Below are 16590 nucleotides of genomic sequence, written 5' to 3' on the forward strand. Positions count from 1 at the left end.
CAACTTCACAATGATCTTAAGTGACAGAAAAGGATTAGAGGGCATTAGATTTAATCCTATGATCTCCTTGACATTTGTAAAACAGTGATTTACGAATTACTTCTATAAGTGGAACTCAGTTTCAAAGAGATTTATGTAGTGTTTTATTATAATGTATGTGAAGATTAATTTCATGTTAACAAAAAAACAAGTCTAGCGACGTAATCGAGCAGGATGGAATATTTTACTCTCCGTTTTCTGACATAACCAAAACTAATATAATTGTAACTGATACACATGCGTATGTGCCATATCATCACTTGCTCAAGTCAATAATTCTATAATTGTATTAATTGTAGGATTCCAAAAGCAAAATCAATTTGACAATATAAAGACACAACGAGTAACGATTTTTTGACTAGGCTGATGAATGTGATTATGTAAAATATATGTAAAAGACAGACTTAATGCATCTATAAATCACAATTCAATCAAAATTCGTAGATTTATACATAAATGAAATAGATGATTTCTAGTTTGACATTTTCTATCGCGAGTTTCTATGCTGAACATGGCCGCTAAAATTGGATTAATTTTAATATAAATAAAAACATATGTTCCTCCAATTTCCAAGTGATTGCGTTCCATTTTTTTTCTCCAATAAATGGGGTGAAGTGATTGATTTTGTTTTGACTCACAGATACTTTTACCACTACGTTGAGGAGTAATGTTGGAGTTTTGTATTAATAAATATTTAAATAAACTCTTCTATAAGGCGGGTTATTAAAGTCTTCGTATACAAACATATGATTTATTTGAGACCCGATTCTCAAGAATGCTGTTGCAAGTAGGCTGGAGCGTGGTTGACAGCTTTTCCCACAGTGCAGCCACCGTCGGCAACCGTTGATGAAGACATCCGTCCCCACGTGTCCAGGGCGCGGAGCACGCAACGGGGATAAATCAAGAATCCCAGTCCAACAAGTTATTTATTAAATAAACACAAAGGAGCCTAAGTGAAAAAGTCCCTGGGCCCAGCGGGGCGCGATGCATGACCTGCTCCCTTAACTAGCTTTTATGTAATGCAGCCGGAGCTTTATTAACATGTCCGTCCGCTTGACCCTTGATTACTGATGATATCGACGGTACAATTACAACAGTTGACCCCGGATCATCTCCACCGGCTAATAAAGAATTGACGGAGAAAGTTAGCCCTCTTAGCTATTCGGGTCACTCAAATATCTGACTAAATGTATTGGAGAGTATTCCCGCTACTTGCGAAGAAATAAACATAAAATTAATCTTAAGAGGCAATAATATAAAACAGAATTCCCGATAGATAAGTAATTCTAATCTGCTAAATATGTGCCTGAGAAGAGAGTTTATAACAAATGCTATAAAGTTTAGACTTTATAGTGTATGTTTCGTATAGTGGGAATCCTGATGGATATCAACTGTATTACGTATCGTTATAACAAAAATTTCTGGCCAATAAAACGCCTTCAGCCCGTTGGTCATTCGCACCACGTCCATAATATCAGAAAGAATGAGTGTTGTTCACCGATGTTTCAAGCTCGATTTCCTTTTATCGCCAAGCATAACGCCTTAGACGCATTGGTCAAGCTTTTGCCTTCATTGGCAACGGTCACAGATAATCTGATCAGGGGAAATCGTGGCGCTATCATTCGATTTTATTGTCCCATAATTCAGCTTCTGCTAGTTTACAACCAATCGGAAGATAACGACGGTGAGAGGATGTTTTACGACGAGTAAACAGTACTACCAGAACGAATTTAAGTTAATGATCATTAATTATTAATCGTAGAGTTGTTGAAGGATTTGAATTTCATTTTCATATTAAACTCAGATTGTAGAATTACCTTATTACTTAATAACTTCAATTCACGCTTATAAAAACTATTTTTGATAGAATTACAAAACCTGTCTCCAGGGTGTTAGCCAATTGTACATTATTATTTTATATTATTACTCTTTACATAAAATATATACCTTACATTATTGCTTGGTTTAAATTTAATTGCAAATTTGAGTGGCATGTTCTCAGACAGCCAAGTAGGATTGAAGGCTTCAGATTCCTCTACAAAAAGGGGTAGGGAAATTAATTCAGGTAACTGTGATGTGGGTCCACTGCTTAAGGCGATAGAAGGAAGCGAACAGGTTGACAAATAGGCAAAAATAGAAGCAGCCCTTGCCCTGAGCAAATGAGTGGAGAAAGGAACGCCCATACACTGAATGAATTCACCAAGTGCAAAATAATCAAAGAAGTTCCTCAATATCTCAAGAAGGAAAATAAAATTTTTCCTCTCTATAGAAGGCAATAGTTACGTCAAATAATACTTTATATTAGCCATTGCTCATTCAATTACTTTAAAATAATGGTAAAAATTGAGTCAGACATTTGCCTACTCTATCATGAATTAGTAGATACATCGAAAAACGTCCTACAGGGTTACAAAGCATTAGCTCAGAAACGGTACAGCATTCCAGGCAACACTTACGCATAGAGTCATTTTAGCGAGGGATCCCGGAAAGTGCGTAACTACCTTTAAGATAAATTTCTACAGCATGAAAATAAAGAAAAGTAAATTTCAAAATAGAGCTTTTAGGCCGCAGTGGAAAAAAGGAGGCTACAGTACCAGCGGCCACGGAAAAAATGATTTAAGCTCTTACGTATGATTAATCAAACTTACCCACTGTTTTCCATTAAGGTACTCATAACAAGACTAACTAGATCAAACTTCTCACCCTAGCAACTTTTTTTTCAACTCACTTAATCTTTGACATGTCACAACAAAATTGTATAGACTTTCTGTATTCATTAAAAGGACAAATAGACAGCCAGTATCTGAGTTGGTCCTAGAAGGTGTTTTATTTAATTTAATATCATCTAGTCATGATAAAAAGGGAAAAACAACGTTTTAGTTTTTTCTTTTTCGCCAAGGTTTCGAAAGGTATGCTATCATCAGGGTCTACTTTATTTACAAATTTCAAATATTAAAATCGACGGAATTATAGACGGTTGTTTGATTGGCGATTAAATACCAACTGTAATGTTAATTTGATTCGATCTTTTCTGAGTGAATAATTATTTTTCTCAATTCTGTTTTATATATTACCAATTTTTAATTTTAATATTTGATATCTCTTCTTTATTTAAAGTACCGGAGAACTCCATAGGAAAAAATTCCATTGTTTTACGATAAGGTACTTAAAACAGGACTAACTGGAGCAAATTTCCCACCCTAGCAACTTTTTTCAATTCACTTCCACGTCTTCTGCCCATATTTTGGAGCCTTTTAATTTTTTTAAAAGTAATTATTGTTGTGCTCCTTAGGGAAAAAATTCCAATCGAACTCTGTGTGGCGAAATGCAGGTAGACGGAGTACAAAGTATGAGTTATTCTTCTTCATCCTGTTAACTCTTCTCGTGATATCCATAAAGACCATGGCGTGCTTAACGGAATAAACTAAATGGAAATTTTTTCTAACTTACCTTCCGGTTTGAAAAACAGAGTGTAGCAAATCACCTATTTATCCCTTAGCCTAACTGATTACAACTGAAATTGACATCTAGGTATATTTCCGACTTTTTCAATAACGGTTTTCAGATATCAGCTTGATCCTTATTTTGGTCTGTCTGTCCTTAATGTTTTAGTCGGTCAGACAGGTCATTTTGTTTGTTTTACTGATGGTTCATGGTGGCTTAGTCAGTTGTTCAGTTTGATTTTCCGTCGTTGTCTTTAATAACAATAAGTTCTTTCTATCTGGTCTTTAGTTTTTCGACCTATTTATTTGTTGTATTCTCCGTATTAATATTTTCAAAAAAAATTTAACTGGCAAGCTGGCTACATGATCGCTGCCGCCGTCGAGGGCTTGGAGATCTGTTATTTCCGACGGAAATTTTGGGATGTTGTGGCCTCTCATAAAATATTAACCTTTCCAGACTGAAAGGTGATAAGGCTTAAACCACACATTTCAAACGCAATATACATTTTTAAATTTTGTAGTAGTAAAAAATTAAAAGGGGTGGAGCATAAACTCTGGCCACCCTGCATACTTAATCTAAGTTTGGAAGTACTCAGGGTAATCAATATTCCGCTGAGGTCCCATCCTCAATCGCGCTAATAAACACATTCAAATCATAACCTTTAAAACAGTATATACACTTAAAAGGAATTAGCGAGTCAACGCGGTATTGATATTATGACGTTATCTTTCTCCTAAATATATTCATGCTACTTATCCACCCACAAATACATAAACTACTCATGCTAATAAATACATTCGATTAATGCATGAAAAGAGTCTTAAAATGCGAACAGATCTAATTTAACCCACTTATGTCAATTACTCGTTACAATCTGCTTGTTTCAGAAGTTCTTTGAGACTCGTGGATAGGCCCCACCATGTCAACCATAGTTACAAATTGGGCACAGACGATGCCTGAGTGGTCATATGTTAATGAGGAAACGTCCATATGTCAGTCTGATAGGGCCTATTTGCAATTGAGTCATATTTATTCATATAATAACTCCAATTATATATTTGTCGTTTCTGTTTAGTGGGTTATTTTTGTCGATGGACCCAGTCTAGTCCAAAGGGTTTTCCAATAAGTTCGGTTCTCTTTAGAGCAGATGTTGAAGCAGATTTGTTACATTTATTGATTAGTTTGTTGTCTCTCTTTTTCTTTATGCATGTGAATGATGATGCAAGGTACAGATTTATTACTCCGCAGCCTCATAAGGAAATCTCACAATGTAGATCAAAAAAGATCTAATTTGAATTTTTTTGTAAAAGAAATAATGAGGCATTTACATTAGGATGTAAGTCACAAGTTTATAATCTTTGAACAATCGTCAAGTATTGTTTTCAGAGACAGAAATCGTCCACAGTTTAAAAGTGCTTTGTCAACCTTCTTGTAGGCCAGGATAAAGGTGTAAAATTTGAATTATTTCTTGCCTATCGGTGAAGAAAGGAGTTTACGGCCCCCGGGTTCAGCGGACCATGCGAACCAGTTCAATGGGTCAAGAAGATCGGTGTGCCGCCGACGCCGCCTCCCGTCCAAAAAGAGAAAAGTTGTCCAGACGTTTTGTCCTTGGAAGTGGGTTTTGTTCGGGATTTTTGTCAAAGTTTTTTTCCCTCTTCACATAAATTGCGGAAGGAGACAAATTCGCTACGCCCTCACTTCGCGAGCTAATTGCATATCGAGTTTTAATTAAAAGCCGGTTCCCATTCGGGATGATTCTATTAAAATAATACTGTCGGCGTGGCGTGCATTTATATCAGAAAAATAACTATGGAAATTTCCTCACTGGCAAACCTTAAGATTCTGTTAACACGTTACTAATTATCTTGTTTATTTCTCAATCAGTTTCACTGCAAAACGAGTTTAATTTATTTACTTCATATAATAGAAAAAAAATTCTGGACCAACGTTCTACATCATTTCCCTCGGTGGTGTGCCGGTAAAATTATTGACTCTGCAGGAACACCCACCCAAAAAGAACAACTGACCAAATTTGAATGAAATTCCCACTTTGGTGTTCGCCGGGCGATGAACCCGCAATTTGTTCGAATAGGACCGTTTTGGTCTGTCAGCATTCTGGGTCTGTAAAATCAAAGATTATCAAAACATAAATCCACCACTGAAATGACGAGAAATCGAAACACGACTGACAGGTTCAAAAAAGCGATTAGGCAGACCGAAATAATCGGAAACTATAAAACTTCCAATAAATGTTAATAATAAATAATCCTTTTAGGTTAACGATATTTGTTTTTCAGAAAAGAATACTGACAGTAAAAAGAACAAGATAATAAAGCACAGCAGATAAGAATCTTATACTCAATAAACCACCGTTCAAATAATCAATACTATAAAATCAATTTATCTTTTTCCTTGCCTTTTTTTCTTATAAACGAGTGAAAAAATTCAATAGTATGTTTATAAGGAACGCCTTTCACATTATTTCATAATTTTCAATTGTTCTTGATTAGTGATTTTGCCGTAAACTTAAACAATCATCGACGTAAAATACAAATTCGTTCATTTTCTTATAAAACTAGCCGAAAAACCGTGGGAAAAAATGAAAATACAACCTCATTCCTTGCACGGTGTTGCACCCAAAGTCAGTTAACAAGACTGAATTCCTTAGCCGGCAGGTCAAAACATTTACAAACTTCATCTTTACCCAAATAACGTACAATGTTTTATCTCGTATCGCTTCCACGAAATCCAAGCTCGATGAGGGAAAAATTGAATCATCCTAATGGAAAGCACGTACGGTAGAACGACTAACATGAAGCTTCAATCTAAAATAATCCAGTGCAAATCACTCGAGAGATATCGTACTGAGCATCCATGTAATTTGAGAAGGGCGACGGAAATTGCGAAGAAATGACGCACCAACTTTATTGTCAGTCAAGTTATTTGAATCGGTTTTCAAACTTCCTTAAATGTATAATGTAAAATTTAAAAGTAGTCTGTTTAAGAATCGATATTGAAAACTAAATCCTAAGAAGTATACATTTAATAACCGAAATGCCGGAAATGTTTGCAATATACCAGGCAATCATATTACGGCAGACAAACTTGATAATAATGCCACACATCCTTTCCACGATCCAAATGCATAGATATCCAAAGAATTCACTGACAAACATTAATAGAAATGAACCTAAATAACATCAATATAAGCATTACATGGGTGAAGGGACAGTCAAATACCACGTAATGACAAGTCTGATGATTAAGCAAAAAAGGTAAAGAAATGGGAATAGAATGTAATGAATTACCTCCCCCCAGAGATTAAATGGTAATTGAAGATCACAGCTTTCATTGAATGGCAAAGGGCCTATGACGAGAGGAAGGCTATAAAAAATTACGCGCACTTACAGCATAATAACATAATTTGGAGATCGTGAAGTGCGGTCTGTTGTGACTAGGTTATAGAAAAACATTTTCTTTATCGTGCTCACGTTTCGATCTTTATTGAGATCATCTTCAGGACCTGGGATTTATAAACATTGTTTAAATTTTACAAATACATGTAGGATGTGAAAAAATGAATTTATACAATGCTAGAAAATTTTTGATTTTAAAAAAGAATGAATTTATACAATGCTAGAAAATTGCTTATTCGGAAATCGTGAGATGCGGTCTGGTGTGATGTAGGTTTCAGAAAAACATTTTCTTTACCGTGCCAACGTTTCGATCTTTATTGAGATATATTATTGAAATCGATAGCCATGAAGATGATCTCAATAAAGTTCGAAACGTTGACATGATAAAGAAAATGTTTTACTGAAACCTACGTAACACCAGACCGCATCTCACGATTTCCGAATAAGCATCGACTAACGGTCACTAATCACCACACAATGCTAGAAAATTTTAGATTTTAAAAAAGAATGAATTTATACTATGCTAGAAAATTTTAGGTTCAATCAAAGTGTTTGTTTTCTGTGTAGATGTGTCCATTTTTGTGTGTCGTGTTGAGAGTGCCAGTGGGATGTTGATGTTGTGTGTTTATATACGTTGAATTTTGAAGGGGTGGGGAAGGAAGTCGGGATAGAAACTCTCAACACGACACCCAAGAATGACACATCTACACAGAAAACAACCACTTCGAGCCCTGAAGATGATCTCAATAAAGATCGAAACGTTGGCACGATAAAGAAAAAAATGTTTTTCTAAAACCTACGTCACACCAGACCGCACCTCACGATCTCCAAATAATCATCAACTAACGGTCAGTAAACACCACACATAATAACATAATCCAATTTTTTGAATCGGTTTTCAAACTTCCTTACATGTGTAATGGTAAAATTTGAAATGTAATCTGTTTAAGAATCGGTATTGGAAAGAGTGAACTGCTATATACAAACAAGTATTCATTTAAAACTTAAATTCTGGTAATGTTTGCAATATACCAGGCAATCATATACGGCAGATCGCTTAGGCAGAAAAACTTGATAATAATTCCCGACTTCCTCTCCTCGCTCCAAAAGCTCAGAAGTGCAAAAAACTCACTGAAAAATAAAGAGGCTAGGACATTCAATCTATTAAAAGAAACGGAGCTAGACAACACTAACGTAACCATTATATGGGTGAAGGGACACAGTGTAATATCACATAACGAGAAGGCCGATGTGGAAGCAAAAAACTATAGAAACGGGAATAGAATGTAATACCCCTCCCAATTCAATTAAAAAGGAACTGAAGATCACAGCTTTCATTGAATGCCAAAGGGCCTATGACGAGACAAGACCATAAAAGGAAAATATTACGCGCACATAAGCCATAATAACATAATTGTTTGAAAGCGCATCTTAAACAAATTAACATTATAGACGACCCATACTGCAACTGTTCATAAAATGCCATCCTGACAGCGGAACATGCTATTCTCCAGTGCAGTGAATCATAGGAGTGACTACTAATGAGTAGTTTCTCTTTTGTCTGTTTTTTGTGTTCGTTTTGTTTTGTTTTTCGCTACAAGATGTTATCAAATTTACTTAAGCGCAACGATTAGCGCAGGTGTAAATAAATAAATTTAAAAAAAATTTAACAATCAATGATACGGCACACGAAGCTAACAGATGCCATACTATGAACTTGCGGAGGTAATTTTGTATTATCTGATTATTATTTGTTGTTAAAATAAAACGTCGTTGTAGTCTAATGGTTAAGTTGAAAATAAAAAAGCTAAATAAAAAAGATATTTAAAAAACTCAGATAATAAGGCACACGAGACAAACAAAATTTAATGTTTTTATTACCTCTCTAAAAAATTCATACACATAATATGTAGCAATTTTTGTATTTACTTTTTCTATATAAATACGATATAATATAAATTACACATTACCTATCTTTGATCCACATTTCGTGATCTAGGCATATGTTACTAGGAGTTGATATTTTTACGAACTGGTACACCGCGACCAATATTGATCTATTGTGAATATCTTCATCACAGTCTAGAACTCTTCGTTAAGCAAGGGAGACCCTCGAAAAACAAAACAAAAAAAATGTATAAAACATTATAAAATTTTTCTACTCATTAGGATAAATATATTATGAAGGTTGGAATTCACGAAGTTCATTAAAAAAATGTTTTGTAATAAATAATCTTAGATACTTTGGTATTCAGTGAGTAGAAGTATGAATGAAAACAGTAAGAGCACAATTAAAATCAGATTCCTCAATACAGTTGTTTCTCTTCTGTGTTAGGGTGTTGGGCCGGTGTTAATTGTTTTTTTTCCAGTTATTTCAATTATTTTTTTGTTTTGTATTTTAATTAGTTAATTAATTAGTTTTAATTTTCGAAGCTGCGAGAACCAATACGGAAAAACGATATACATCAAACAAACTAAAATGTATAAAATATAAGTAATAATACGGTTGTCTTTTCGAGTTTAAGTGAAAACCCAATGATTATTAATATGTAATTATTATCTATGTTATTAATAAAAATAATTAAAATTTTAAATGAAACGTCACCTTCTGGCGTCTAAAAACGACTACTCAGAACGACTCTTCTGTAAAATAGCGTTTTTTGATCTTAAATTTCTCATCCACTATACAACAAATTAATTTCAACCACTTTTTATTACTAAACTTAAATAATAATCTATGTTATCTGAAATGGTAATCTATGTTTGGTCATTTTATTTCTATTTTAAGTAAAAATATGCAAAAAAATATTTTTAAAATCTAAGAGAAAAACTCTTTTATTTCACTAGCTACCAAAATTATTTCAACATTTTATCAACACACTAAAACGATAAAAACAAATATCCCTTTTCATAAAAAAACAAAACAGAGAAGTTAAATTGTTTTAAAAGACTCTACCTAAACCAATTTAAGAAAGCGACAACATTTCTTAAGCTTATACGCCCATATTTTTATTTTATTTTTTTTTTTCAAGAATCAATATTTATAATACTATAGACCATTAAAATTTTCTATCTTTTATGAAAATAAATCATCTAAATGTAGTTTTACTAAGTTTTAGCCTTCGGGAGTTATATGTAGATAAAAAGGCAACCCCGAGAAAGTGCGTGCGATATGAGGTACCCTATGATTTTCACCAGATACTAGCCTTTCCTGTTTTATCCTAAGAGTACAAATCTCGGCATGCAAAGACCTTCACACAGGTTCTACTGTTTCGTCTTCTTTCTGGCAATATCTGCATACGCTTGTTTCTGCTTCTCTGCTTATATAAGCTTACGGAGTTTGCTGAGTCCTGTCAGCAGTCCCACTATCATTCTAATCCTAGCATGTAGCACGTCCTGGTTTTAATAGTTCTGCCGTTAGTCAGTGCTTTGGTCTGTAAATGAACTTTTTCTCTGCCCTGGAATAAATTCGTATTGAATTGAAGAATTATTCTTAACTCATTGTCTGATGAATGAAGTTTTTGACAATTTGGCAAGTCGTGAATTAGGTTTGGTTTGGGTTTTCGTTCGTTGTTCGTCTTCACTGTACGAAACGAATCAATAAACACAACTACATGCACAACTATATAAGACAATAATTTGTTTAAATTGCTTAAAAACCTGCGTTAATATAATGGAATTTTCAAAATTCATATTATAATCGAGACCGTTTACAGCATGTTTTCTGATTGGGCACTATTACTATAAATTTAATGTCATTTTATTCAATGATAATAAATAGTAAACGAACAAAACTATGGGCTTCATAAAAAATTCAATTTAAAAATTATCATCTACTTACAAATAGGGATAATAGATATCTTCGCAGTATGTCGTAAGAACACAAATGTTTAAAGGATAAATGTTTGAAAACTACAACATGAATAAATTAAATTACGAGCACATGTATCATATCAAGGACCGGTAGATTACTTGATATATTTTATTTTTAGGCGGTTATTTCCACTGTGATTTCAGACCTTTCTATCGCAACCTAACTAAATCTCTAGTTGATTGACCCTGCTTTATGTCTAAACACAAAGTGCACTCTCGTTGGGACGTGAGCACTTTCCTTGGTGCCACATTGCTAATTTCTTTAGGTGTAGATATTGGCTTCTCTTTTCGAAGTGGTGATTTTTACCTTTATACGAAGTGGCAGTTCCGTCCTTTCTAATTTTCCACGTGGTCAATTTTCTCGGACATTCTATTTAATACGAGATCAAACGTCAAAATTACACAAAAACGCCAGTTTTATTTAAATATTAAAACACAACAGAAATAACAACTTGAGGTGGTAGTGTATCGTTATAATTAAATCAAACAATGTTGAACTTTTGAAATCATGTCATATCCAGTGTCATAAAGTCGATCATAAATTTAACGAATTTGGAAACCAAAACCACCCTGGTAAGTTCATCGTTGAAGAATCCTCGCCAAAAATGGCAGATTCTTTCTTCTATCTTTCCGAAAACGCAAAATACCGGTCATCGCATCTGAGAAAAAATTTACTCAACAAACATATATACAATGATGACCTCATTTGGAGGTTATGCAATAAACCTCAAGTTGTATGAAAGGAATTTTCACAATTTTATTTGTCGTTTGATATGACAGACGAATTTTTATTACAATTCAGAGTTTCCTTTCTTAGTTTCGACAGAGTAGATGTAAGTGAGGTGTCTTCCAGGATTAATACATACATCCTATGGATTTCCATTATTTTCAAAATGATTTATCTCAATCGGCGTCGAGGCCGATCGGGGATTTTTATAGAAAACACCAATCGGTATTTCAACAGAAGTGTGAAGTCACGAATGGCCTGTCGATTTGATAGAAAAATCGAGAAACGCTCCCAGAGAGGGAAAAAAGGCGGTTAAATTAACGGAGTTAAATTGATTAGGATCTTTAGCGATCAGGATAATGGGCTGTCGGAGGTAAAAAAATCCTCCACCTCCGATTGGTATCTTCATTAAACAAGTGGTGAAAACGAAACCAGAAACGGGCACGGCTTTCGTAACAGTTAAATTTTCAACCACGGCTGATCGAGTTGGTGTCTATCAGTATAGCACATATGGCCAATAAAATCTGCCCATTAGAATTAATTTATATGACTCTATTCTAAATCCAATCAAAAACATTGCAAATCCTCTCAAAAATGAACAAATAAGTTTACCATTTGTTGTCTTTGCCTAAAATATTTCTTCAAACAATTTCCAATATTACTATTAGTTACAACTAATCAAATTTTTATCATTAGGCATTACGATAGCCTAACTGCGCTTAAAGCTATTTGTTTACGACTAACAAGCCCCTAAGATAGCCCCCTTCTCCCACTATTGTTTTTCTGAGGTACGATCTCGGTCAATAAGGAAATGCATGAATTCTCGGTGAGAAATAGGAAAACGTAGCAAATTTTCCATTTTGTAGGGCCCAAGGTACCTTAGACCAAGACCAAATCTTCATTATAAACTTCCAATCTACAATAATATAACAGTAATTTCTCAATACACCAAGTTCACCACCACAGTACACAATAGTAGTTAGACAACCTAACTTTTTAAGAAAGCCCCGACTGCAATTAAAACAAAACTTATTGAAGATCTGTTATCTGGGCACTGCCAACTGTATTTGATAATGGACAATGCGGAATGTTCGTTCTTCCGATCCTCTGCAGTCTACATGATCCTCCGACAATTGTTTCCGAATTCTCAGCCTCGATTTTCAAACAATGCTTTGTCTTTCCTCGATTTTTCATAGATCGATTAATCGAGAAAGTTCATATTTATCTTCTCCTATAACCCTAGATAGCTAATTTTTCTTAATGCGTGAAAAGAAAGATCTTTCTATACCCGTCTCCTCTAGCAATGGATTATTACCAACATTAGGCAGGCTTTTCGATTGCATAGCATGAACCCGATGGATAGCGCTGCCTCAACCTCCTAGGAGGATTGGTAGGGAGTGTTAGAGTAGTAAGATCGTAGTGAGGGAGTTGGAATTAAGATATATGGGAGTGGAATTTCAGGTCTCAGGATTTGGCTTGGTTGGTAACATCGGATGAAGAAAGGAGTGATAATCGTGTAGAGGAGTTTTGACTGGAGAAATTGGTTCATGTTAAGGTTTGATATTTTATCCGGCCCATACAATTCCAGTCCAAACAATAAGAGCTAGAAGTGGGAAGTTTATTTAAAAAAAAAATTTTTTTTAATTCTTCAATTATGGAGTCATGGTTCTAATGTAAGGAAGAGGTCCTGGAGTAATCGAGCTGATAGGATAGGATCGAGGATTGTTTTATAGTAAGCAAAGGTGTTTGGTTGTTGAGAGAATGCCGTATTTATGCTGAAAAATAGCGGGCCTATAATAAGAAACACCAGGGAGGGTAGAATGGATTGGAGAGGTTGGGGTTTATTAGGAAACACAGAAGAAACGATCATACAGGAAGGATTTTACGATGAAATAGTTTGTTCAAAAAAGAAAGGATTTGGGTTTTATCAGTAGACCCAGGTGACAATGCGTTAGAACAGGGAAGACGTCCAGAAAGACTCCAGGGCGGAACTTACGCTCTAGGAATGTTGCGATAATGTCTTCAACACGATCAATTTAAATTCTGGAGTTATAATTACGGAAGCCAAATGGTGGTCAGTAATGTAGGTTGTGGAAAGGATGACTGTAGTATCTTCTCAAGTACTTTCTCGAGGGTAGGTAGGAGACTTATAGGGTGATACGAGGGACTTTTTTTAAATCACAACTAGTTACTGTCTTTTAGTGATCAATGAATACTTTTATTTAAAAAGGCATATCTTTTCACATGAAATTTCGTGCTGATTGAAAAAATCCATTTTAAAGGATTGAAAGCGTCTTTACCGCCTGCCAGCCTTTTTCAACTGTTTAAAATATCATTTGGCAACTTTTCTATTATGTTTATCCGAATTCAACTCAAGGCTTGAAAGCTTGTTGATTGTGGCGGAAAGGATCAGAGTTGGACCCAAACTGCCCGACGTTTATTTTCATCATTAATTCAAACATAATATTTATTCGGAGCGGCGCGGATCGGATCCCATGCTAATATCCTAGCGACAAGTGGAAGAATTGATGATGCCTGTAGATCGCGCCCTATCCCTTTGATTCAGCCATAAATAACCGGGGGAAAGAGGCGATAAATTTTATTTATGAAGAAAGCCCGGACTATGATATTAATTCAAAACATAAGCCGGGCGCCCAACCCTGTTACGATTGGGAAATCTTGTTCCTTGACGCCTTTTATTAAATTAAAAACGAGTGCACCTTTTCCCCTCGGGGCTCATTCCGGACATCGCTAATCTGAATATTTGATTAAAACAGAGTCCGACAAAGACAAGAATCCCTGATGAGATTCGATCGAAGAATCGGGATGTTATGAAATCTAGGAGCGTCCTTCGATGGGGTAGGCTCGTCCTTCTGGTCTTATTCAAATAAAAAAAACTATCCTAAAACCCCCACAAAAGCGCAAAACCTGTCCTTTATTTGTACATACAATGGACAAATTGGATTTTATCAATGCCAAAATCATTTGATGATTAAAAATTGAAACGGTCTACTCAACTTTTGACCATGAAAGTAATATAAGCATATATGAATGGGATCTTCTTCCTTATCTGACAAATGTAGATAATAATTGCTTAAACAAATTAATTTGTCCATAAGGAAAAAATATAAAACGTGTCTTTTCCTTTATTTCAAATTGAGTTGATTCTAAGCTAATAAAAAAATCGTTAAATTTTGATCCTAGGCAGGAATTCGTAGAAATGTACGATTGGTTGGTCTGCAAGAGGATGGTCGTATGTTGCACTCTTCGACACTGACCACTTTACTGGATCCGTTTATTCTAGCTGGTTTACGTTTCACCCAAATTAGTTACGGCTTACTATCATCTTCAGACGCCATATTTTTTTTTAAATGTTAACTTAAAGTATACAAAGTTCCATCAAGCTTACCTTCCTTTCCCCCCTGACCCTTTGCCCATGAATAGGAGACGGTTAGAATTCCCACGAGACCTTTATCCTCGCGTTTCTTCTGAGACCAAGAAGGCCTTGTTCCTAGCTTCTGGAAACATCGTACTTATCGCGCAGGATTTATACTCTACGAGCGACCTGAAAGCATTTCGTAACGGCCTGGAATTTATCGCCACCTTAATCTCGTCGTGGTTTGATACGATTATCCCAGGGAAACAAATCCAGCCGTAGACACCTACAGGAAGCGTGTCTGCGCATCTATTAGCCAGGAACAAGCCACCACACATGTCCATCCGTGTTTAACACATTTTTTCCACTGTCTGAAAGTATAAAAACCACGAGTAAAAGTATGTTTGAGTAGGAAAATTAAGTTCAAACAGGTCTAAGATGTCACGAAGTACACAAGTAAAGTTTTCTTACCATCCCACCTGTAAATAGACAAAGTTTACCGAACAGTCGGACAATAAAAATAATCATCACTCTTTCATAAATTTCGAAAGTGATAAGAAACGGTTAGTTGTTTTCTGAAACGCGGTACTGTCCTGGATGCGATTTCTTAATCACAAGTAGTACTTCAAAAAGCATTTGCGAAATAAGGAAAATTTTATATAATATTAGAACTTAATGATTAAACAAGATGAATAACTATATTTTATGTGTGGTGTTTAGTGACCGTTAGTTGATGATTATTTGGAGATCGTGAGGTGCGGTCTTGTGTGACATAGGTTTAGAAAACATTTTCTTTATCGTGCCAACGTTTCGATTTTTATTAAGATCATCTTCAGGGCCTGGGATTTGCAAACATTGTTTAAATTATACAAATGCATGTAGGATGTGAAAAAACCGTAAAGTTGACCTCAATGAAGATCTGGCACTGATAAATGAAATGTTTTTCTAAGCCTATGTCACACCAGACCGCATCTCACGATCTCCAAATAACTATATATTGTTTATTTTCTTAACTTTATCTTCAAGGATATATGTTTTCATATGTATTACGGTTCCATGCACATATTATAATATGTATTTGAATTTTTTATGTAGCCGGGGTCGAAGCCAATGATAATGATTATTGACTTTTGCAAGTTGAAATTGATTTCCAGTTAACTGTTATTTTTATATTATTAGTCTGGTCACATAGTTTTTGTTAAACTAACAAGGGTTTAAAATTAAAATTCAAACATAATTTTCAGACACACGTGTAATAGAAGTCAATGACTTCACCTCTATCGACTTATTGTAACAAATCGAATTTTTGTCCGATCGAAAAAAATTCCGATACGATGACACGAGTTACAAGTACACGGGTTTTCACCGTTTGGATTCCGATCCTATTAGCATTTCACACCTGTCAGTACAAAAGAGGCATTTGACAATGAGATTCTACCAACAGAAAATATTTACAAGGCAATTCTAATTCTAAACCGAAAGGGGCAGCACTTTCCTCCTTCCTTCTTCAGAAGGAATTTTAACTAATTAACTCCAATTATTTTTGCAACGAAATATAATACATGTAATGGCTTAAATTAAGATGGTTATTGTATGATAATACGTGAGAGTGTTGTTAAAAAAAATTAAAAAATCTTCGGCAAAAAGGAAACATTCAAAATCGCGAAAGATAGTATTTTTGGATTTTATCCATACGTTTAAATCAATTAAACAAT

General features: G+C 34.9%; 1 protein-coding gene across 5 annotated transcripts in view; it reads right to left on the bottom strand.

The window, feature by feature from the left end:
- LOC106661928 (fibroblast growth factor 17-like) overlaps positions 1–16590 on the bottom strand; it is a 121100-nt gene that overhangs the window by 72367 nt on the left and 32143 nt on the right. For 2 of the 5 annotated variants that reach the window (XM_024227925.1, XM_024227924.1), the window contains exon 3: positions 14909–15246. The exons of the other annotated variants lie outside the window; for them this stretch is intronic. In XM_024227925.1, coding sequence (XP_024083693.1) covers positions 14909–14937 — 29 coding nt within the window. In that variant the 5' untranslated portion in view covers positions 14938–15246. The remainder of the gene's footprint in view (positions 1–14908; positions 15247–16590) is intronic. 5 annotated transcript variants of the gene reach the window in all.

This window comes from Cimex lectularius, unplaced genomic scaffold, assembly GCF_000648675.2.
Source record: "Cimex lectularius strain Harlan isolate CLEC.00 unplaced genomic scaffold, Clec_2.1 scaffold59, whole genome shotgun sequence".
NCBI lineage: Eukaryota > Metazoa > Arthropoda > Insecta > Hemiptera > Cimicidae > Cimex > Cimex lectularius.